Source organism: Helicoverpa zea, chromosome 6 (assembly GCF_022581195.2).
Source record: "Helicoverpa zea isolate HzStark_Cry1AcR chromosome 6, ilHelZeax1.1, whole genome shotgun sequence".
NCBI classification, from domain to species: Eukaryota; Metazoa; Arthropoda; class Insecta; order Lepidoptera; family Noctuidae; genus Helicoverpa; species Helicoverpa zea.
The window spans coordinates 5,417,304-5,438,407 of record NC_061457.1 but is presented as its reverse complement, the minus strand read 5'-3'; the positions used below and the strand labels follow the sequence as shown (position 1 = coordinate 5,438,407).

The window sequence follows — 21,104 nt, the reverse complement described above, 5'->3', positions numbered from 1 at the left end:
ATCGGTACTTTTTTACTGCTTCATGGTATTTGTTTTCTGAAAAGTTTACAGTTATTTTATAAAAACTGTGAAGATAAAAGCTTTGATGAAAAGCTAGGTAGGAAAAACACTCAGGTAAATTGGTAGGTAGATACCTACCGGTGCAGATTTTTATGGTAAAGCCTCCTTCATGAAAATTAATCTTTATTGGGAACTCAGGTTAAAGTTACCTATAGGTATTAGGTACCTACATAATTTAATCTGTAGCCCAAAAACAAAGCAACAGTTAGTTAAAGGAATTAAAATAAAACTTGAACGAAAAAAAAACACGATCTTTCTTTATTAATTTTCTTTATCTTTATGGGCTTAAACAATTTGTTCGGTGAACCATCCTCGAATTATACCCCTGTAGCTATTAAGTACGGCTCATTAAGTTACATTATTAACTGCATACCTATGCTCTGGTATGTATTACATAACTTACAGAAAATATTCAGTAACCAAGTACCCAGGCTGAGAAATAATGCAAAATGTCAGGCAATTCGTGCGGATTGACACGTAAAGGGAAGTTTTATGCTACCAAGCACTACTTAATTACAAGAAAGCCTTCAAGCGAGTAAGTGCTCATTCGGTTGAAGACTTTTAATTAATTTGTTATTTTAATGTCAATATTACAATCAACGGCTGGAAAGCTACCACTACCGCTGTAGTGTCGTATTTAATCATAATGTTGAGCAATCTTTGATAAAGCGTTATAATTTGATGTTAGCACTTAGTTACCTACTTAGCTTAAACGTCGAAGTGGCATATGAAGGATTTGTAACCTACTTACTTTAAAATCATGCACATGTAGTCATCTAAGTCGAGTCTGATGACGCAGCTATGAACATTTTACGAGCTTTTAAAGAGACTATTCATAAGCATCTGTCACTCAGTAGTTAAATAACTATAAAAGATAGGTCATACAATTTTGTTGATCAATCGTATACTATCAAAACCTTAAATTGGTAGACCAATATGTTTGGAATTTGGTAATGTGCGAATTGCAAGCTCATATCGACAAATAAAGTAACGTCATTGTAAACGGGGATCTCCCGACCGCATACGTTATTTTTCCTTATTTTTGAAATAATAAGAAAAAGTTCCGTTAAGTTTCACTTCATCATTAGGTACCTACTTTGTCAACTCAATGGAAGAACATACAGACTGATTCACACAACATTCCTACGTATTGTATCTTAGGTATCTTTTCTGCACAGCTGTCACGGTTGCCGACGTGAATGGATTGTTCACTGTTGTTTACCATATTGGTACTTGGCTGTGAATAAGCTTTTAAGTATGAACCTGAACTTAAACTTGTGATTTAGGATACCTATTAGTTGCTATGGTCTTAATTGTTGACCGTCTTGCCGCCAAACTTCCTATCTTATACCTATTATTTTTGTTTATTTTTTTTATTCATGTCACCTAAATGGTAAATACTTTGTAATCTGTGATATCACTAAATTGTTAATTAAGTGCTTCTCGTCGTGTTGACAATTCATGGGGCATTTATCTCTGGATATCATGACTACCATGGCCATAGACAGTAAGCAATTTCTGTGTCGAAGCCCTCCAAAAAGATAAGGAAACAAACACTTTGCAAAAGAGCATGAAACTGAGTGTGTCTCTAATATCCTTAACTCACACCCTGATAATGCACTGTATTATTAGTTGAGTAAACAAACGTCAAGATTACCATTCATGGTAATTCAGATTTCGGTATGCTGAATGCAGATCGGTGAATCACACCGAGTCAGGCAGGCGCCTACTACAGACACTGACCAACCGAGCCTTGACTATTACGCATTGCTCATAAATTTAGACTCTTTTGGAATATGAATAGCTATTATAAAACGTTTGCCTCCATGCACATTAAAGGCTTTATTTATAGAATTCCAACTACTGACAATATTGAACGATGTTTCACATTTCAAAGGTATTTGTTTATTTTTCCTCGTAAAATTGGCAGATAAATTGGTACGTTTATTGGAACTTAGGTTCTTTGTGGTCTTTTAGATGAATAAGTCCATTCATTAATAAATGTTATTAATTAATCAGAAGCTGGAATGATTAGTAACATAAATATATAAATATAACTAGATATTGCCAAGCAACAACCGCATGGATAGAAGGGCCGTGGGTCAACCACTAACAGCCTCGAATCGTGAATAGCCGAACCATGGATGTGAATAGGTGATAACCAGTCTTACGCAAGGGTTATCGAATCGCCTAGGTGGGTAAACGGGTAGAAGAAGTCAGATGGACACTCGCTCCATGTGCACTGTTGATACCTACTCAGCTGCATACGGTTAGACTGGAAGCCCAACTCAATATAATTTGAAAAAGGTTAGACAAATGATGAGATAAGTATTTCTTAGCCAGCTAGACCTGGCCGTATGTATGAGAAAATATATACTTACTATATAGTAACTTATAGTTACTTGCCTCCATGACTCGTCACAACCCGTGCATTTTTAATTCTCAATTCGTAACATCTTGTATTCTCTTTTCCTATTCAACTGTCTTTCTTAATGGTAAACTAGTGGTTGTACCTACCTAAGCAGTTTCACCGCGTTCAGAGATAACAACTCCTAACTAAAGATTTTACCTGTTTTGCCCATTTGCCGACCGCGCGTACCGCAACTGCACGAAATCTGCCGCATCTGGTCAGCTGCACTACTGGTTGGTAAAAACCGTTTTGGATCAAAGCGGCAGCATTATGTGCAGTCGCCTTTAGCTATCGACCGATTTCATGCTGTCGCTGCAAGCTGGCAGCTAGCTTTAGTTATTTTGTTTATTTTTTCATTCTTGGAACCCTGAGATAATTTATTGACTATGGCAATAATTCTTGGCAAATGTTAAATCCAGATGATGGATGAAATTGACATTGACAATATTTATCTGTCATTGTCACGAAAAGAAAGAAGAAAAACGTCAAACCGATTGACCGGTAAAGTTTCAGGAAAGTTAATATTTAATTTAAATATTAGAATTATACATTAGGTACTAAATTTTCGCGATTACAAACAACCACGAGGTAAGGGACAACATCTTACATTCATAACAATGAATTTAACTTGTTATTGAAAGCTAAAACATTGCATTTTAACTTTTAGATTTTGGCGGGAATCGTTATCATGGTCTGAACCTGAAATTCAACTGAAAACTGCACATTTATAGCATAAACAATGGATAAGAAGAAACAGTACGGCAAAGCGCCGCCCCCAAAGAGGTTTAAGTCAGGCGATGACGATGAAGATAACGAAGTGCCATGCAGTTTTGAAGAGACACTTGCATGTATGGATGCAGAGTTTGACTCTCAACAAGTGCTCGGTGAAGGCCCTGAAAATCAATCTACCAATATGAAATGGTCTCGTCCTGAGCCTCCAATATTGGATCCAAAGAAAGATAAGTTAATTTTTCAACAATTAGACATAGATCACTATAATGGCCAACCAATGCAAGGTATGCCTGGGTCGCAGCTGGCGCCTGTGCCCATCATGCGTATGTACGGTATCACTATGGATGGAAATTCTGTTTGCTGCCATGTTCATGGATTCACACCTTATTTTTATGTAACAGTCCCTGCAAACTTTACTGAATCATCATGTAATGATCTGAAATCGAGTTTAAATAGAGCAATTCTTGAAGACATGCGTTCCAATAAGGACAGTATCAAAGAAGCTGCCTTAGAAGTGCGTCTGGTAAAAGCCAGATCTCTTATGTACTATCAAGGAGATAAAGACATTACCTTTGCAAGAGTGTCTGTAGCACTTCCCAAACTAATTGCAGCAGGTAAAAGACTGATTGAGAGGACACCAACTTCTTTTGGTTTAATGGATCCATTCTTCTATGAAAGTAACATTGATTTTGATATCCGTTTTATGGTAGACACATCAGTGGTTGGCTGTAGTTGGATTGAATTGCCTACAAATACATGGTCTCAAAGATCCAAAGACACAGTTGCAAAACCTGAATCTAGATGTCAAATTGAAGTAGATGTAGCATGGAATGCATTTATAGCTCATCAGCCAGAAGGGGAATGGTCCAAAGTGGCTCCATTCAGAATATTGAGTTTTGATATTGAATGTGCGGGACGTAAAGGAGTCTTCCCTGAACCTAACCATGATCCTGTTATTCAAATTGCATCCATGGTTATCAGGCAAGGTGACCCTGAGCCTTATGTCAGAAATGTGTTTACATTAAACACCTGTGCACCTATTGTAGGGTCCCAAGTGCTGAGTTTTCAATCAGAATCTGAAATGCTTGCAAAATGGTCAGATTTCTTCCGTGAACTTGATCCTGATATTATTACAGGCTATAACATAAATAACTTTGATTGGCCATATCTTATCAACAGAGCAAAGCATTTGAAAGTTAACAATTTTGATTTCTTGGGACGCATTAGGAATGTCAAATCAGTTATCAAAGATTCCATTCTTCAGTCAAAGCAAATGGGCCGCAGGGAAAACAAAAGTATTAATTTTGAAGGCAGGGTACCATTTGATTTGTTACTTGTTCTAGTAAGAGATTATAAACTCAGATCATATACTCTCAATGCTGTCAGTTACCATTTCCTTCAAGAGCAAAAAGAAGATGTACACCACAGTATCATTGGAGACCTTCAAAATGAAAGTGAACAAACTAGACGGAGATTAGCTATGTACTGCCTGAAAGATGCATATTTGCCTTTAAAACTTTTGAACAAACTAATGTGTATTATCAATTATATGGAAATGGCTAGAGTCACAGGTGTTCCACTTCTTTGCCTGCTCACTAGAGGCCAACAAATTAAAGTTGTGAGTCAGTTACTACGAAAAGCTAAAGATGCAGGCTATCTGATGCCTGCTTATCATGGTCAAGGTTCAGATGATCAATTTGAAGGAGCAACTGTCATTGAACCCAAAAGAGGATACTATGCAGATCCCATATCCACCTTGGATTTTGCTTCTTTGTATCCCAGTATTATGATGGCACACAATTTGTGCTATACTACACTAGTTCAACCTAATATGCAGCACAAAGCTAATCTAAAAGATGCTGATGTAACTGTAACACCTTCAAAGAACATGTTTGTAAAGGCACATGTTCGGAAGGGCCTCTTACCTGAAATTTTAGAATCTTTGCTTGCAGCCAGAAAGAAAGCCAAAGCAGACTTGAAAAATGAAAAGGATCCATTTAAGAGGTCTGTCCTTGATGGCAGACAATTAGCTTTAAAAATCAGTGCTAATTCAGTGTATGGGTTCACAGGAGCACAAGTTGGTAAACTACCATGTTTAGAAATATCAGGCAGTGTAACAGCTTATGGTAGAACTATGATTGAATTTACGAAGTCTGAGGTAGAAAAGAAATATACAAAGTCAAATGGTTATAAAGAAGATGCAGTTGTAATTTATGGTGACACTGATTCTGTAATGGTAAAGTTTGGTGTTAAAACTCTTGAGGAGAGCATGGAATTGGGGAGGGAGGCTGCAGATTTTGTAACTGAAAAATTTGTCAAACCAATCAAATTAGAGTTTGAAAAGGTTTACTACCCTTATTTGCTCATTAACAAGAAGAGATATGCTGGTCTCTACTTCACTAAACCAGAAAAATATGATAAGATGGATTGTAAAGGAATTGAAACTGTCAGAAGAGACAACTGTCCTCTTGTATCAAACATGATGAGTACATGCCTCCAAAAATTACTCATTGATAGAGATCCAGATGGTGCTGTCAATTATGCAAAGCAAATTATATCAGACTTACTGTGCAACCGCATAGATATATCTCAGCTTGTCATAACAAAAGAGCTTACTAAAAATGATTATGCTGCTAAACAGGCGCATGTGGAATTAGCTAATAAAATGAAGAAACGTGATGCTGGGACTGCGCCCAAACTTGGCGACAGAGTGCCTTACGTTATTTGCGCTGCTACTAAAAACACACCTGCTTATATGAAAGCTGAAGATCCAATATATGTGTTAGAAAACAGCGTTCCAATTGATTTCAGTTATTACATGGAGAATCAGTTGTCTAAACCACTTCTAAGAATTTTTGAGCCTATATTAGGTGAAAAAGCTGAATCTCTTCTTTTGAAAGGAGAACATACAAGGACCAAGGCAATGGTAACTTCTAAAGTTGGGGCCTTGGCTGCTTTCACAAAGAAAAAAGAGAAATGTATTGGTTGCAAAACTATAATGCCTAATGATACTGTTAAAGCTTTATGTAATCATTGTGTGGGTAAGGAGAGACAGATATACATTTCTGAAATATTTAAAGTAAGGCAACTGCAGGAAAAGTTTTCGAGACTATGGACTGAGTGTCAAAGGTGCCAAGGCAGTTTGCATGAAGAGGTCCTTTGCACTAACAGAGATTGCACTATTTTTTACATGAGAAAAAAGACAGGTATAGAATTAGATGCCCAGGAAAAGACAGTGTTAAGATTTGGAGAACCCACTTGGTAATGAATATTAAGCTGTAACTGATTTTTTTATACTAAAATAAAGCCATTTGTTTTATCTACTTTTATTATTCATCACTATTGTTTATTAACGTGAAAAATTACAATTTTGATTTGAGTACAAGAAGATTATAACAAACCACCCTTGAATAATTTGTTTTAATAAATAAGTTTTCACTTAAAATTACCATTTTTGGTGCTCTGAAATCAATTTTGATACATGGAATGTATGCTATTATCAGTGCTTAAATAATTCTCTATTATTCAACAAAACAGAACATTCAATGAGTCACTTAAGAACTAATTCATACTACAAACCAATAATTTAAATATAATATTTATATGATAGTTAAACAATTATACAAAATACATTGACTTGGGGTAGGTAAACTTATTAGATTTATTTTAGGCATTATGATAGCCGTATTTATATGTGATAAACAGCTGCTTCACTTATTTATATCACAGGAATATATTATTATGCAAGCACAATACATATAAGTACAAGGAACACAAAAACACTTGAGGTGTAATCCAGGTATTACAACTTTTGTAATAGCAAACAGTAAGTACAATGTTTAAGATATGTATGTATACATCAATACTTTATGATATTGCTATAAAATACATAACGTATTTTATCAAAAAATAAAAAGTATTCATAACACAGTTACATTATGCCCAGAACAATATGCAATATTTTTATCCTCAATTTTTGGTACATTTTAGAAAGCAATAACTGTATCACCTGTTGTATAAACAATTGAATATAACATATTATGATTTTTTATATAATCTATGAATAAATAATAAAAAATAGTACATTTTCATCTATTTTCTTGTGATAAAGTTCTATTTATACTTTGTCTGGGTGTTTTTACAGTGCTGTTATTCTTAGTAATATTTGGTATTGGCATCTCAAAAGGGGCAGAATTTGCACCTGCATTAGAAGTTAATCTCATTATGTCTTCTAGTGTTCTTATGAAGGTGTCACAAGTTGCTGTGAGTAAACTTGATGCATCTTCAATTGCCTGAAATAGAAAGCACATAGATTAGATTAGGAGACTTTTGTTGGTTAGCATTTTTCTTAAATAACAATGTCAGTTTAGTTAGAGTAAGTTTGACTAGAGGATGAGACAATAATCAGAATCAGAAAAGAGCAGATTGAGATATGAACTAGCTGCTTAAATGGATGCTTATAATAGTAAGCAATAATAATAATGGATAAATTGATCGATGTACGGGAACTGTCATGTCAGATGTTTATAGTTTTGAATAATAATTTGGATTGTATTTGCGGGACCTGGAAAATACAAAAAACCACACAGAGGTTGAGCATTGCCATCCAACGTGGCAATGCTGCCAGTCTTTTGGGTACATTACCCAGTGACAGCGATGAGGAGCAATTTTTTGATGCACTGTATTAGTTTTAAGTTGTATATATATATATAAGTTTATTTTATTTTATTTTCAAATAATGTAAATATGTATATTGTGAATAAATAAACACTTCAACTAACATAAAATAGGAAATATATTATCATAATAATCAAGCAATAATAATAGATTATCATATACATAAATTTACTGGATATGTTGCAAGAAAGTCGTTTCATCAATTTCCTCAAATACATAGAAAATACACTATTATTTTTTAATTATAATTACCTGAGTTTCAGGGCCTCCTTCTGCAGTAGCTGCACTCTTGACTGCATGCACTTGCTGCATCATCAGATCACAATATAATCGTAACTCAGACTTCTTGTGGCTCAAAGAATTTGTATCTTCCAACGCAGCAGCTGAATAAATACAGAAAATAAGTCTTTATTGTTCAAGAAAACATTTGAACAAATAACTAGAAACATGAACTACAGCAGGAAATTGTTACAAGAGGAAATTTTAAGTGTGTAAACTCTTATCAACAACACAATTAGTATTTTTCATGTTCAAGGCCTTTGATGTTACTTGCTGATAATGATTCAAACAAAACACTAACAATATATATAGTAGATACCTTTTAAGTCTTTGGAATCCACACAAGCTTTGGCACTGCCTAGAGCTACCAGCCATTTTTGTCTGTCTTGTGGGGAGGGCGCTCTCAAATACATGTGTTGCTGTCCTGGTATGACAATATCAAGCCTTGTGTTGTCTATTGAGTTAACTGAAATAGAAAATTATGAAATTAAGAACATTGTCTTGAAGTTGTATAGGTACATCTTAGAAGTTGGCCAGCTAACATTGATTTACTCTGTAATATATTATTTTCAAAGCAAGCAAGTAACTGCACAGCATATCCATCATACAAACAGGAATATGTTATGTCATAATTAAAACGTTTACATTACAACAGGATGTTTTGCTATGGATTTGTTACCTAATCATTACAACTTTCACTAGACTAGTTCAAAAGACATTCTCCTTGATATTTTGTGTGGTATGGAGTATTTCCGTTAAAATCGAATATTGTTAATAACTTTAATATATTATTTGTAATGTTATCTTTATATAAATATTTACCTATCACAGATAATTACATGAGTAATAGTAAAAACTTACCATTGATTTGGCAAACAGAAACTTTGACAGATCCTTTGCATCCTTGGCAAACTTCTTCCTGCGATTTGTAATATGAAATAATACCATTTTCCAATACAAACCATCTCGTCTGCCAGCCTGAAAGAGAAACAATATGTTTTAGTAATGACAGTAATAAACTTTTGATGTATTATTGACGAATTTGAAGGATAAGTTACCATTCCAATAATTAGTCCACTTCCAGAGTATTCCCTCCATGCTAAATTTCGGTTTTTTATCAGTCTATTTTTCTTTTATTTATATTTACTTGTCGTCCGAAACAAATTAGAATTTTCGTCTTGTTGGATTACAAATGTCAAAAGTGAAGGCCGTAGCCAAAGATTATATATTGTAGTTGATCCGTCAATAACGTCAGTTCGTTCTACAATACTCTTCTACTCTACGGACATATGGAAAGTTAGAGCATTTTCACACTATCACTTTTCTGCTGCGTATTACGTTTCGTTCGCCTATTGACTACGAGCTTATTCACGTTAACTGAAATGATAAACGGTGTTTTGAGGAGCTTTCATGCATAGTTGAAAAGAAGTTTATAACGAAGAAAAGAATTATAGAAATATATGAGTTATAGAGTAGTAGAAATAAGGATACAACTTTAAACGCATCAAAACACTCGTAGGGCCACACGTTTTACAAAAAGCGCACATTGAAAAGCTTTTATAAAGATACAATCAATAAGTGATGATATCCAAAAAACATTTTTCAATCAATAACGATATTTGTTAGCTGTCATACCAGCTATTTTACGACCAAGTAAAGAAACGTATGATGAGGCATCAAGACAACATATAATTATTATGTTGAATTCGGGGGGATGCGCAATTGTTAATGCGCCAATGGTCCCGCACGTATAACGCCACATCTGGACAGGCTCTAACATTATAAAAAAAACTAGCTGTCTGAAAATGTTGAGTGCTGTCTGTGAGCAACAGCGTATTTCTAAACGTGAAACGTCAAAATAGCGTAGCGGCCAGAGCGGGTGTGGCAACAAATGAACAAACGCTCTCTGTTGTTGATGTTTGAAATTCAAAGAAACGATAATTTTATTGCATTATTAAGAATTTTAAAAGTAAACAAATAGCAATATGTATAAACACTATTTGCTTAGTTGTGTTGTTATCCTCGCTTCAGTCATAAATGGTAAATATCATCATCAGGCGAACTGCATGTTTCAGGACTCATTTCAAAATCAAATTCGTTCTAACGAAAATATTTAAAACAGTTTTAGGTCTGGAATGCTACGTTTGTGAGAACCAAGAGGACAACAATGAGAAATGTGTGAAAACGATAAAAAATTGTGAATATAATCAAGATGTTTGTTTAACTGAAATCAAGTGGGGTAGCACTCCGTACTGGTCACAGGGAGCTAAGAAGCAATATTATGTATCGAAGAGGTGTTCAAACAAGACGGAATGTGCGACCACTAGGCAGAGATACATGTCACTGTGCACTCACATTTGGTACCAAGATTGGGTGTGCTCCGATTGTTGCCTTGGAGATAGGTGCAATTACTATATCATTGTAAGTATTTTCATTTGTTTCTTTTTGTTGCTGTGTAGTACATTACTAAAACTTGGAGCTAAAGTCATATAGGCCAGTGCTCCATTTAATATTGTATAAAAAGTTCAAAGCATGAGTTTTACAAGTTGTTACATGGGATAATGTCAGTAGAATTTTTTGTCACTGAATAGTCAATCCTGTTATGTTGTTCTTTTAACTATATGTACTATAAATTTATGGAATCTACTAACTAACAATATGCACAAACTTTTTGTTTTCAGAGTGGAAGTGATGCTGTGAAACCAGCTTTCATCTTATTATCAGGATTTTTCTTACTGAAGAATTTAATTTTATAGAGTAACTAACGGTCAAAACTAATTATAATAAGAACTAAGACCTTTTTAACCTTTAACTGATAAGAATATGATGACAATAGGTTTTGTGTCTTGTGTAGATAAGCAGTTCTGGCTGATAAATAAATACCAGGCAGCTAATGAATAAATAAAATTGTATCACATATTGAACCTCAACTGATGAAAATTATGTTAATTTTGTACAATTTATGTGGAATGCAAGAAGCATAGGCTAATTGTTAACTTAACATACAGTTATTGTTTTAGATTGTGTAAGGGGAGCAGTTGTTTGACTTCTTCATGAAATCAGTTTATTTTTTGTTCTTATTTTCTTTAAGACTAATTATAACATTTAATGATATTGTATGTTATAAGTATTGCCTTCTGATTGTTCAGATCACGTAGCTAGATAGAACACTTGTAAATTCAAAAGCATTTATCTAAGGACTCAGTATGATTCTCGCCAATTTTTGTGTCTTCATAGAACAACAAGTGAGAAACAATTCTTATACCAAGCCAGCATTGGTGCAGAATGGGAGACATGCAGGAGTTTACTTGTGCTCAGAATTTGGTTCCATCTGCCATTGAGTTAGGCATGAACTCGACATATATCATATTTATGAATCTCATAATTTAGTTTCCATGTTAACATAGTCCGTCCACTTAGGTTTATTATTATTTACTATAAGTAATTGATGTTTTATATAATACTTATTCCATTTTTGGGATGATTCCAAAATAAATCCAAAATTTTAATGTTGAGTTTGATTTGTTTCCATTCAATAATCTTGTAACATGTAATAGTATGCATCATAAGTCCCTTATGTATCAAATGTGGCTCGGTTATTTCTGCCCTTATTCGAAATTATTTATTTACTACCCCTATGACATGTAGTCCTTCATCTACCTGAATTTAATGTACCTATGTGAATTTTCAACGGCCTTGGATAATGAAATAATGGCGGCCACGGCGGCTGTTCTCATTTAAGGAGATCAGCCAGCTGCGCAGGACATATTATAGTGCATAAGCATTTGCGCAGACACAGGTGCACTCCCTCCCTATTCCTTCACTCTCATAGCCCGATGATGGGACGGCAATCCGACACGACCGGAAAGAGATCAGGCGCAGGACCGACATTTGCGTGCTCTACGATGCACGGGTGAATCAATCGCCAACTTCCAGACTATGGGCTGCTTTGTGAAAGTTTAAGAAAACCCAGAAAGCGATTTCGGCCCGACCCGGGAATCGAACCTGAGACCTCGAGCTCAACCTCGATCGTTTTTGAGGGCTGGATCCCTCCTTGACTGAGGCCGTGTTTTATTTGCTATTTTTTCATTCGTTGCATTAGTTCCCAAGCTCTGTATGTGAGTGAAACCGCTGGCGGAAGCTCATATAATTAAAGAATATTATCGCAAAGATTTTTTGTTCCCTTCTTGAATTAAAAAATATATATGTTGGATTTGTGTTTAAATTCTACGGCTTTTAAGTAAGTACATAAACATAAATACAAAAATCAAATATTGTAATAACCGCTTCGGTTTTTAGTACGGTTTTCGGTTTTCTTAGTACTGCGTAAAGTTGACTAAAAAATCTAAACTAAACATGGAAATGGACATCCCTACCAAATTAATACTCTGTGGTTTTCTGCTTGCAGTAGTGCCAACTGCCAAGCGAACTGCCACTGCCACTGCCGATTTCCATCCAACTGCCAAGTGCCAGCGAACACCATTCAGCGGTAGCGGCAGTAATAATTTCACTTCAACTGAAAAAGTGACTTATTTCGCCTTTAACAATGAACTGGAATGCATTTAACTTGTATAATTACAAAACGTTGGCTTGTGTCCTTTTCCTGGTAAGCATTTGTAATGTCAAAATGTCTGAATGTGTTTTCACTTTTAGTACTAATGGATTGTTGATTTTATGGTCTATTATGAATAAGTAATTGCTCTATAATCTCCGAGGATTGTTTTGTTTCAGATATGCCATAGTTTTTACAACCCTACCGATAGCGGTGCTGTGCAAATTACACAAAGTAATTTGGATATGGTGTTAGGTGAGTTACTCACACTACGTACTCCACGTTTTCTAGAAGCTTTTCATTATACTTTCGTATGGCAGAGATAAATATATCGTCTCCGGCTAATTCGTGCACAACAATGACTATTTCGTGAAGTTGCACTATTGTTTTCATAATTTTGATTTCTGTCTGTCAAATCAGAATAAATTAAAATAAATAACAATATTTATTAATTTACAAACAATTTTACATTTATTTGTTTGTTAAATTGTTAGCCAGGACTTTCTTAGCAACATTCAAAAAGAATGTGCTGAAATTTTCTTAATTAAGAAACTAGCCACATCATCAAACAAAATTAAACAAAAACTGCTATGTAAACAAACCAATATTGTAACAGTACTCAGCTTATCTAATTTTTGTTGATGATGATGATGTCCTCCTAGCCGATTATCGGCTACGGCGGCTGTTCTCATGTAAGGAGATTAGCCAACTACGCAGGACATATTATAGTGCACGAGCATTTGCGCAGACACAGGTGCACTCACTATTCCTTAACTCTCATAGCCCGATGGGACGGTAATCCGACACGACCGGAGAGAGATCAGGCGCAGGACCGACATTTACGTGCTCTCTGATGCACGTTTTGTTACAAAGTACATGTCTCTTGTATTTTTATATTGTTAGCTGTAATAGGTATTGTTTTTCCAATACTGTTTTTATTGTATTGTCTTTCACAAGGCTTAGTATATCTATTACTGCAACAAAAAAACTAAATAAACATATATTTCCCACCATTGACATCAATTAGTTTATAGGAAAACTATTGATGATACATATTCTGTGTTAAATTAATAACAGTACATCTATACCTATCAATGACAAAAATAAAATATTCAAACACTGTTTAATAAAACCTGTTTATATATTGTGTTCCACTTCAATTATTTTAATGCATCACTAACACAATATTGATATTTCAGCTTCCAATGAAATAGTATTTATTAATTTTTATGCTGAATGGTGCAAATTCAGTAATATGCTTATGCCAATATTTGATGAGGCTGCCGATGAAGTCACTAAAGCTGGTTATGACACTGGAAAGGTGGTTATGGGCAAAGTAGACTGTGACAAAGAAGGCGCTGTAGCGACTAGGTTCCATATTACCAAATATCCTACTTTAAAAATGTTCCGGAATGGCATGCCGGCTAAGAAAGAGTACAGAGGTGAGAGATATTTATTTTCACTCATATGCATAAGTTACTTAATTTGTAGCCAGTTAATAAATATATTATTAAATATATAAACATTTAATAACAATTATTAAAAACAATTTGCCAACTTTATTATTTAAAACTATTTTTATATCCTTTACAGGCCAGCGCTCAGTTGAGGCTTTTGCCGAATTCATCAAGAAGCAGCTAACAGACCCTGTGGTCACTTTTGGACACCTCAAAGAGCTGCACGATCTCAGTGAGGACAAAAGACACATCATTGGCTACATGGACAGGCGGGATCAACCTGAGTATGACACATTCAGGAAGGTTGCAGCGAACCTTAAAGATGAGTGCCAATTCCATGTTGGCTTTGGTGATGCTTCACAGCAGATGCATCCTCCAGGTAATATATATGTTTTAATTATAAAACACCTGATTCAACAATTTAGTTTTGACTTTTTTTAACAACAATACAACTTGATAAACTAAATAAACTAAACATAAAGTACCTAAGCCTTTCCTATGACTATCTTAAACAGCCTTCTAACTATAACGCTCCAGTAAAATAATAAGTCCCAACCAAACTACTTACTTTCAGGTCAGCCAATAGTAGTGTTTAGAACCGATAGAAAGAAATCCACGGAACCCGATGAAACATACACTGGCTCTTTAAATAACTTTGATGAACTATACAAATGGGCCCAAGAGAAATGCATACCTTTGGTACGAGAGATCACCTTTGAGAATGCTGAAGAACTCACTGAGGAAGGACTGCCATTCCTGATTCTGTTCCACCATCCTAATGATAATGAGAGCATAAAGAAGTATAAGGAGGTTATCCAAAATGAACTTGAGGGTGAAAAACGTAAGTACTGGACACAACACAGATACATACTATTATAAAACTACAAAACCTTTATTTAATCATAATATTTAATTAATTTGAAACCAATTGAAACAGTAAATTTAACAGAATTAGCAATAAATATCAAAATTAAGCACTTATCACATAAATGATTAAACATATTTTCCTTATTGTAAATGTTATTATTGTCTGTATCATAAAATAGACATGCCTCAAATATTTTTGATGATTTCATATTTACACATATTTTACACAAATATGTACTATCAAGGAAATTATTTTAAGTTGAAGGACAGTTTACAATTACAATGTTTCATTGACCATGAAGCGAATGATTGCTTGTATGTACAGGTGAATCATTCATTACCAATATTGTGTAGTGTCTGTTGTGTGTCTCTTTACCCTATACTCGCTCCATATATTTAGAAAAAAAAATGATTAAAACCTCCTTGCTTTTAATAGAAGGTCTCCTATGTCACAATTGAAATAAGAACTCCATAAAGATGATTCGATTTTCAAATTACAGAGAATGTGAACTTCTTGACTGCTGATGGTGTCCGGTTCGAGCACCCACTCCACCATTTGGGCAAGTCCATCTCAGACCTGCCTCTGATTGCCATTGACTCCTTCCGCCATATGTACATGTTCCCCGACTACAAAGAGATGGAGAAACCTGGTAGATTAAAGCAGTTCCTGCAAGATTTATACTCTGGAAAATTGCACAGGTAAGAACCTCTTTTATTGTCAAAAATTAGTTATTGATTTTGCTCTCTTAAATGAATAATGAAACACATTTGTTTACTTGTGCCAGGATTAAGAATTGAATGACTTAAGTTCTATTCAACAATTTAATTCCTCACGGAACCATTCTATGACTAAACTAGGCCCTTATAAAAATATGAGTCAGGCAATAAATACCGCTATTCAAACTTTAAAAAGGAAATAGAATGTAGGTTGGTACTTTTACTCAAGTGTTGATAAAAAGCCTTTAATAGTCGGACTATCTTGTTGATAAGGATCGAGATATATACGTAAAACTCGTAATTGAATTTATCATGAGAACAATAAACTCAGGCATCTTATGTGTGTGAATTTGTATCTGCATTGTTTGTAGTTCTGAACATTTTACAAACTTTATTTAAATCAATGGACACAAATGATCTGTTCAGAATTAGAACCTTGACTCTCTTGGGGTATAAACTGGCTTTCGAGAAATTTTAACCGACTTCCTAAAAAGGAGGTTCTTAATTCCACTTCATATAATATTTTCCTGTTAATATTTAATCACCCTGCAGTTTATCTCTTCGTTAAAATACGGGAAGGAAATACAATAAACGTATTTTATTATGTCACGGATAAGAACTAATCACAACTTTAATATACAATTTTGTTCAGTATAATAAATTCAATTGGCTGAAACATTATATCAGCATTTGATAACAGTTTTAATTTCATATGCTGAGAAAACATTAATGAATTAAATGATTTGGGTGAATAACTTGGGCGATAGGGGCATTACTAGGGTCTGTAACCTATTTTTAAATAATTTTAGACCTGTTAATTATTATTTTTGTGTTTTTTTTTTCTAAGTTTTCTTGTTAAGTACACTCGCGTATCGTCATAACAATGGATTGTCCACAATGAACTCGCCCAGATACGTACGTCTACATATACCGATAAAATGTCTGACGTTCGTAATGTTCGTATTGTATTGTACACGTTAATACTTCTCACGATCTGTTTATGCTAATCTCATATCACAACAACAAAGTTAATAAAGTATAGTGCATTACAAGAGGCCTTGTTTCACTTCTTCAGGGTAGGATTGTGTACCGTATTTTCATAAATGTTACAGTTCTCGTAAAAGTTGATAGCGATAATTGAAATTGGTTTTTGTCCAGCTAGTGTCGCAATTTTCCGTGACGATAATGACGAAGTTACTTTATTTGAAAATTGCAAAAATGTGAACCAATTATTTTTAGGTACCAGTAGATAACAGTAACAAAAAATTGAAGTACTTTATGATTATGTTTCAGGGAGTTCCACTACGGTCCCGACCCAGACCAGCCTGTATTGAACTTGGAGGTCAAGGTGACCACTCCTCCAGAATCCACGTTCAAGAAGTTAGCGCCGTCCAAAAACCGCTACACCCTACTCAGGGACGAATTATAAGGTTATTGCACCTAGGTCATGAAATTTAGTATAAGTCACTTACTAAAGAACCTTATTGTATAAAAACCGTTTTATCTCGTTTTTTTTTGTATATGATATATAATTATATTTTTTCGTTTCGTTATAAATACCGAATTATTTTCGTTTCTTGGTTGCGAACAAAGCCAGTTGATTCCTTTATATTTATTTAATAACTTGTATCGTTCAGTTCTTAATCAAGTCATATTGTAAAAAAATATGTATATTCGATAGGACTTTATTACGATTATATTATGACTCACTACTTCTCAAAATTCCTGTGTAAAATATTTATTAAAAAGTAGATAATTAAAACTTTTTGAAATCTATTCTTTGAACTTTTAGCGTTTCTATTTATAGCGTAGTATGTAGTTTTTTTTTTATTTCTAAGTTATGCATTTTGGATGTTCATTACTGACTACTTATAATAGCAATCTATTGCTAGATAACTAATAAGTTAACATTTCCCTGTTTTTCTTCTTTTTCCTTCAATAGTGTAAGTGTCCGCATTTTGACTAGCGTGCTTATACGGTAGAAGTGTTAACGGAAGCCATATTAAATTACTGCAATAAATAAATATTAATGAAAGTGATGCTGACTCTTATGCATCAATTGTTATATAATTCTCATACATTATAAATCTGAACATGCATTTTGTTATTATAAGATGTTGCACTTCTCAGTGAGAATCGAAAATTATGAAATTGAATTAATTTATTACATCTAGGAATCACAATGGCTTCGAAGATATTAGAAAAACCAAATACACTTGTGTTTTGTACACTCAAGTATATTTAAAGGGTCATGTGATTGAATATAGGCCCAAGTACACCGACAACAAACATCCGTTTGCTTAAAACTACTGTTCACTTTGAAAATTGAATGTCAAAATTCATAGTTAACAGTTGTTTTAAGAAAACTGATGTTTACGTTGTTAGTGAACTTGGGCCCAAGTCTTATCAAGGCGTAATTGATTTACGTGTGTAATTTCTATGTACTCTAAAGAACCTGTTGGCTGCAATGCAAATTGAATCCTAAATCTACCGGCATAGTGTTTAATACTAATTGTAAGCCCTGTATTTCTCATACAAGGCTCGCAAAACTCATGCATGTTATTAATTTATTATGGTCTATCTTTCTATTTCCCTTACAAAAGGCGTTTATCTTGAATCTATTTGGTAAAGCTCCCTGTGACGAGATAAAACATTCCTCGATCTAAAACTGAATAGTCATTATTTACTGTATTGTATAATTATAATGTGAAATGGTTGTACAAATGTATGTTTTGTGACGTGTGTTGTAATAAATTTTTTCGACCCGAAATTTTCATTTGTTTTTCTTTAAATTTCATCGTCGAATTATGCAGGGTTAGATGCATTTTTGCCTTTAATCGAGTTTTACCGCTGCTAAAGGTTTAATAGAGTCACAGAAACAATTGGTTAATTATTAGATAATTCAAACGTTGCCTTACGACGTAGTCCCAATTATATTATTTGCTAGTTCCTAATGGACAGTACCGTGTTTTATTTTTATATGAGTTTATTTAAAAATTGTGCCATCACATCTGGTGCTACTTTGCTGCGATTTTTACCACGACGTGAATCACACACCACGTACCTAAGTATTTCATTTCGGTTCTCTGTCGAATAATTTCTTAAATATGGCTGTCTTTACGGACCCTGTCGATCATGCTGACATCTTTTGGGGCCGCGCAAGAACTCATGGGATTGTGTAGTACCTTTACCTTCACCATGCTTCACAAGACATGATGTTACAAAAACGGTATAGAGGGCGCCAATATAAAGATTGGAATATGAAAATTTTGATTAAAAATAAAGTTCTGTTAAATTATATAACAGTAGCCGTTTTCCCGCGGTTTCGCCCGCAACGAGATAAAATATAGCCTATGTTACTCGCAGATAATATAGCTTTCTAATGGTGAAAGAATATTTAAAATCGGTCCAGTAGTTTTTGAGTTTATCCATTACAACCAAACAAACAAACAAAGTTATCCTATTTATAATGTTAGTACAGATTATAAATGCGGTTTTTTGATTAGAAAAGGAGAGGCGTTTGTAGATCTATAAGTGGGTAATACCTATCTACGTATAAGCAGCACGTGGTAGTTCGACACGTTGATCGAATTAAGATTAATCATTACAGCTCTCGCAAACTCAAATATTAGATTAGTAAACCTAAATGGCGGTTTACAACAAAATTTTAAATTCAAAATGACTCGGCAGCCATTTAAGTAGCGAATACCCTACATAGGTAAGCCTAATAACTGCACCCCCATATTATTAAATCGGCAATAACAATGAAATTAGTTCCAGAAGCTTTTAAAGAATATTTCAGCAAAATAACAATATATATACATTGCTTTGTTCCAATAAACGTGACACTAATGGCTATTCTCATTCATTAGCCGTTAATAACGAACAAAATTGGCCATTTCAGCAAAAAACTACCCTAATGAGAGCGATAGATTGGCGTCAAAATCGTGTCATCGTTATATCGGAACGGCTTGTTGTGTAAAACAAACTGCTCTCGAGATGTCGTTTTTACTGATGTGGGGTAATTTCGGCTGTCAGGTTACAGAGAGAAGACCGTTTGAAATCGGCCGCGGCGCCACGGGGTGCCATGCTCCGCAGAAATCTTTTACCTACTCCATACTATATTTTTTGTGGTGTCCGAACGGTCTTCACTTTCTGTGTGTGATTTTTGATGTATGCTAGTCTATACAAATGTGAAACATTGTGCCGACTTTTTAGGCGAATGCAGAATTTTCGATGTTTGTTATGTGCCAAAATGTTTTAGGTATAAAACCCTACTTACATGTGTAATTTGCCGCTTTACCTACACGCTTACAGCAACTAGGTACGAAGACGTTTTTTAATTGAACATAGATACCTAGTTGTTGTTTTATTTCTATGTTTGAATCCAAAATGGGCTTTAATTCTGATAGGTACCTAAGTCGATGGGTCATCACATCACAGATGACTCTTTATAGAAGACACTCTCTGACACTCGTCTGTAGGAAAAGGAACAAAAATTAATCCGAATATAAAAGGTGTGAAGTGGAATTAAGCCCCAAGCTGAACGGATTTGCCACGAAAAGGCTTTTAAAAACAATGCACATTTTTTGCAAGCTACCACTGCGTTACGCAAGGATTTGACAGATCCACGACAATGGCTTGACAAGGGAGCATCGCGTGGTGCGAACCTGTGCTCTTCACATTGTTGTAACAGGTACATTCGGTGATCTGGTTACACCTACACAATGCACCCTTCACTCGTCCAATCCCAGATATACGAAAGACGCGAAATGAGCGGAATTCCGATCAGATAACAACAATGTCCGTTCCTATACAATAGCAATGTAAAACTTATTTGTAACCCGTGTAACATTTGAGCTTTTTACGCTCTTTGTTGCGGGGAAATATCGGATTTCTATAAAAAGCGATAATCTGAGATCAGTGCAGTTTACGAGTATTATCTTCAATCTAATCTCAACTAAATGGCATATCGAGCTTTTGCTACTTTTATAGACGCATTTCTTTAGGTAGGTTATTGCGCTAACTTTTGCAATTTTCTCTCAATTAAACTGATAGAATTCTCTTTCAGATTACTTGAAAGTGTTTATAATTGCAATGTTTCTGCAAATTAACTTTTATTTCGGTGCGTTAGAGCCTACCTACTGGATTTCATTTTTATCCATAATTCCTAATACGACAAGAATTTTAAAATCATAATTTAGTCATCATCTGCACAATAGTTGAAATATCAACAAAAAAAAACAGTAATCACATAAAGAGCTCGCATGCACAATTTACTTCACGTCTTGCATTGCGTGGGTGCCGCGCTGACTGCCACAATGGGTGCAACCCGACACCACGGCGGTACTAT

The 21,104-nt window shown here is 34.6% G+C and overlaps 4 protein-coding genes across 4 annotated transcripts; 3 read left to right on the top strand and 1 right to left on the bottom strand.

The window, feature by feature from the left end:
- The first annotated feature begins 2,919 nt into the window (after positions 1-2,919).
- LOC124631098 (DNA polymerase delta catalytic subunit) lies at positions 2,920-6,521 on the top strand. The gene is made up of 2 exons (XM_047165270.1): positions 2,920-3,058; positions 3,138-6,521. The coding sequence occupies exon 2, from the start codon at positions 3,210-3,212 to the stop codon at positions 6,465-6,467; it is 3,258 nt and encodes a 1,085-aa protein (XP_047021226.1). The 5' UTR covers positions 2,920-3,058; positions 3,138-3,209; the 3' UTR covers positions 6,468-6,521.
- LOC124631099 (pleckstrin homology domain-containing family A member 3-like) lies at positions 6,513-9,378 on the bottom strand. Its single transcript, XM_047165271.1, has 5 exons — positions 9,217-9,378; positions 9,020-9,136; positions 8,478-8,624; positions 8,132-8,262; positions 6,513-7,494 (listed from the first exon to the last, which is right to left on the bottom strand). Exons 1-5 carry the CDS (start codon positions 9,254-9,256, stop codon positions 7,291-7,293), a joined length of 639 nt encoding a protein of 212 aa, XP_047021227.1. The 5' UTR covers positions 9,257-9,378; the 3' UTR covers positions 6,513-7,290.
- A 626-nt stretch (positions 9,379-10,004) lies between these two features.
- Positions 10,005-11,667, top strand: LOC124631110. Its single transcript, XM_047165290.1, has 3 exons — positions 10,005-10,198; positions 10,281-10,579; positions 10,840-11,667. The coding sequence occupies exons 1-3, from the start codon at positions 10,144-10,146 to the stop codon at positions 10,912-10,914; spliced, it is 429 nt and encodes a 142-aa protein (XP_047021246.1). The 5' UTR covers positions 10,005-10,143; the 3' UTR covers positions 10,915-11,667.
- Positions 11,668-12,581: 914 nt separating this feature from the next.
- Positions 12,582-18,521, top strand: LOC124631109 (endoplasmic reticulum resident protein 44). Its single transcript, XM_047165289.1, has 7 exons — positions 12,582-12,764; positions 12,890-12,965; positions 13,910-14,152; positions 14,304-14,546; positions 14,742-15,008; positions 15,535-15,733; positions 17,045-18,521. Exons 1-7 carry the CDS (start codon positions 12,705-12,707, stop codon positions 17,178-17,180), a joined length of 1,224 nt encoding a protein of 407 aa, XP_047021245.1. The 5' UTR covers positions 12,582-12,704; the 3' UTR covers positions 17,181-18,521.
- Positions 18,522-21,104: the final 2,583 nt, after the last annotated feature.

What these genes read in the sequence shown, in the direction of transcription:
- LOC124631098 (XM_047165270.1), top strand. Translation starts at nt 3,210, where the DNA reads ATGGATAAGAAGAAACAGTACGGCAAAGCGCCGCCCCCAAAGAGGTTT.
- LOC124631099 (XM_047165271.1), bottom strand. Translation starts at nt 9,256, where the DNA reads ATGGAGGGAATACTCTGGAAGTGGACTAATTATTGGAATG. An exon ending in TTCTGTTTGCCAAATCAATG is followed by an intron (nt 8,625 to 9,019) that starts GTAAGTTTTTAC and finishes TTTCTATTTCAG; the next exon opens with TTAACTCAATAGACAACACA. An exon ending in AAGGAGGCCCTGAAACTCAG is followed by an intron (nt 7,495 to 8,131) that starts GTAATTATAATT and finishes TTTCTATTTCAG; the next exon opens with GCAATTGAAGATGCATCAAG.
- LOC124631110 (XM_047165290.1), top strand. Translation starts at nt 10,144, where the DNA reads ATGTATAAACACTATTTGCTTAGTTGTGTTGTTATCCTCGCTTCAGTC. An exon ending in CCTCGCTTCAGTCATAAATG is followed by an intron (nt 10,199 to 10,280) that starts GTAAATATCATC and finishes TATTTAAAACAG; the next exon opens with TTTTAGGTCTGGAATGCTAC. An exon ending in GGTGCAATTACTATATCATT is followed by an intron (nt 10,580 to 10,839) that starts GTAAGTATTTTC and finishes TTTTGTTTTCAG; the next exon opens with AGTGGAAGTGATGCTGTGAA.
- LOC124631109 (XM_047165289.1), top strand. Translation starts at nt 12,705, where the DNA reads ATGAACTGGAATGCATTTAACTTGTATAATTACAAAACGTTGGCTTGT. An exon ending in GGCTAAGAAAGAGTACAGAG is followed by an intron (nt 14,153 to 14,303) that starts GTGAGAGATATT and finishes TATCCTTTACAG; the next exon opens with GCCAGCGCTCAGTTGAGGCT. An exon ending in ACAGCAGATGCATCCTCCAG is followed by an intron (nt 14,547 to 14,741) that starts GTAATATATATG and finishes ACTTACTTTCAG; the next exon opens with GTCAGCCAATAGTAGTGTTT.